The 210-nt window shown below is 63.8% G+C and overlaps 1 protein-coding gene across 1 annotated transcript in view; it reads right to left on the reverse strand.

The window, feature by feature from the left end:
- ING1 (inhibitor of growth family, member 1) overlaps window positions 1-210 on the reverse strand; it is a gene marked incomplete at its 3' end in the record, with an annotated part of 17,439 nt that continues 17,229 nt past the window's right edge. Inside the window, exon 4 of the mRNA XM_010831545.1 lies at window positions 1-210. Within this exon, the coding sequence (XP_010829847.1) occupies window positions 1-210 (210 nt within the window).

Here is a 210-nt window from a genome sequence, read left to right on the forward strand (position 1 = left end):
CTCCAGGGCCTTGTCCATGGTCTTCTCGCTCTCGCCCCGGCACTTGGGGCAGTACCACTTGCCCTTGGGCTTGTGGCTCAGCCCCACGCAGGAGAAGTGGAACCACTCGATGGGGCACTCGTCGTTGTCGCAGCCAATCATCTCCCCGTAGGAGACCTGGTTGCACAGACAGTACGTGGGCTCGTTCGGGTCGATGGGCAGGTCCGCGGG

The sequence above is a fragment of the Bison bison genome, unplaced genomic scaffold (genome assembly GCF_000754665.1).
Source record: "Bison bison bison isolate TAMUID 2011002044 unplaced genomic scaffold, Bison_UMD1.0 scf7180017864527, whole genome shotgun sequence".
NCBI classification, from domain to species: domain Eukaryota; kingdom Metazoa; phylum Chordata; class Mammalia; order Artiodactyla; family Bovidae; genus Bison; species Bison bison.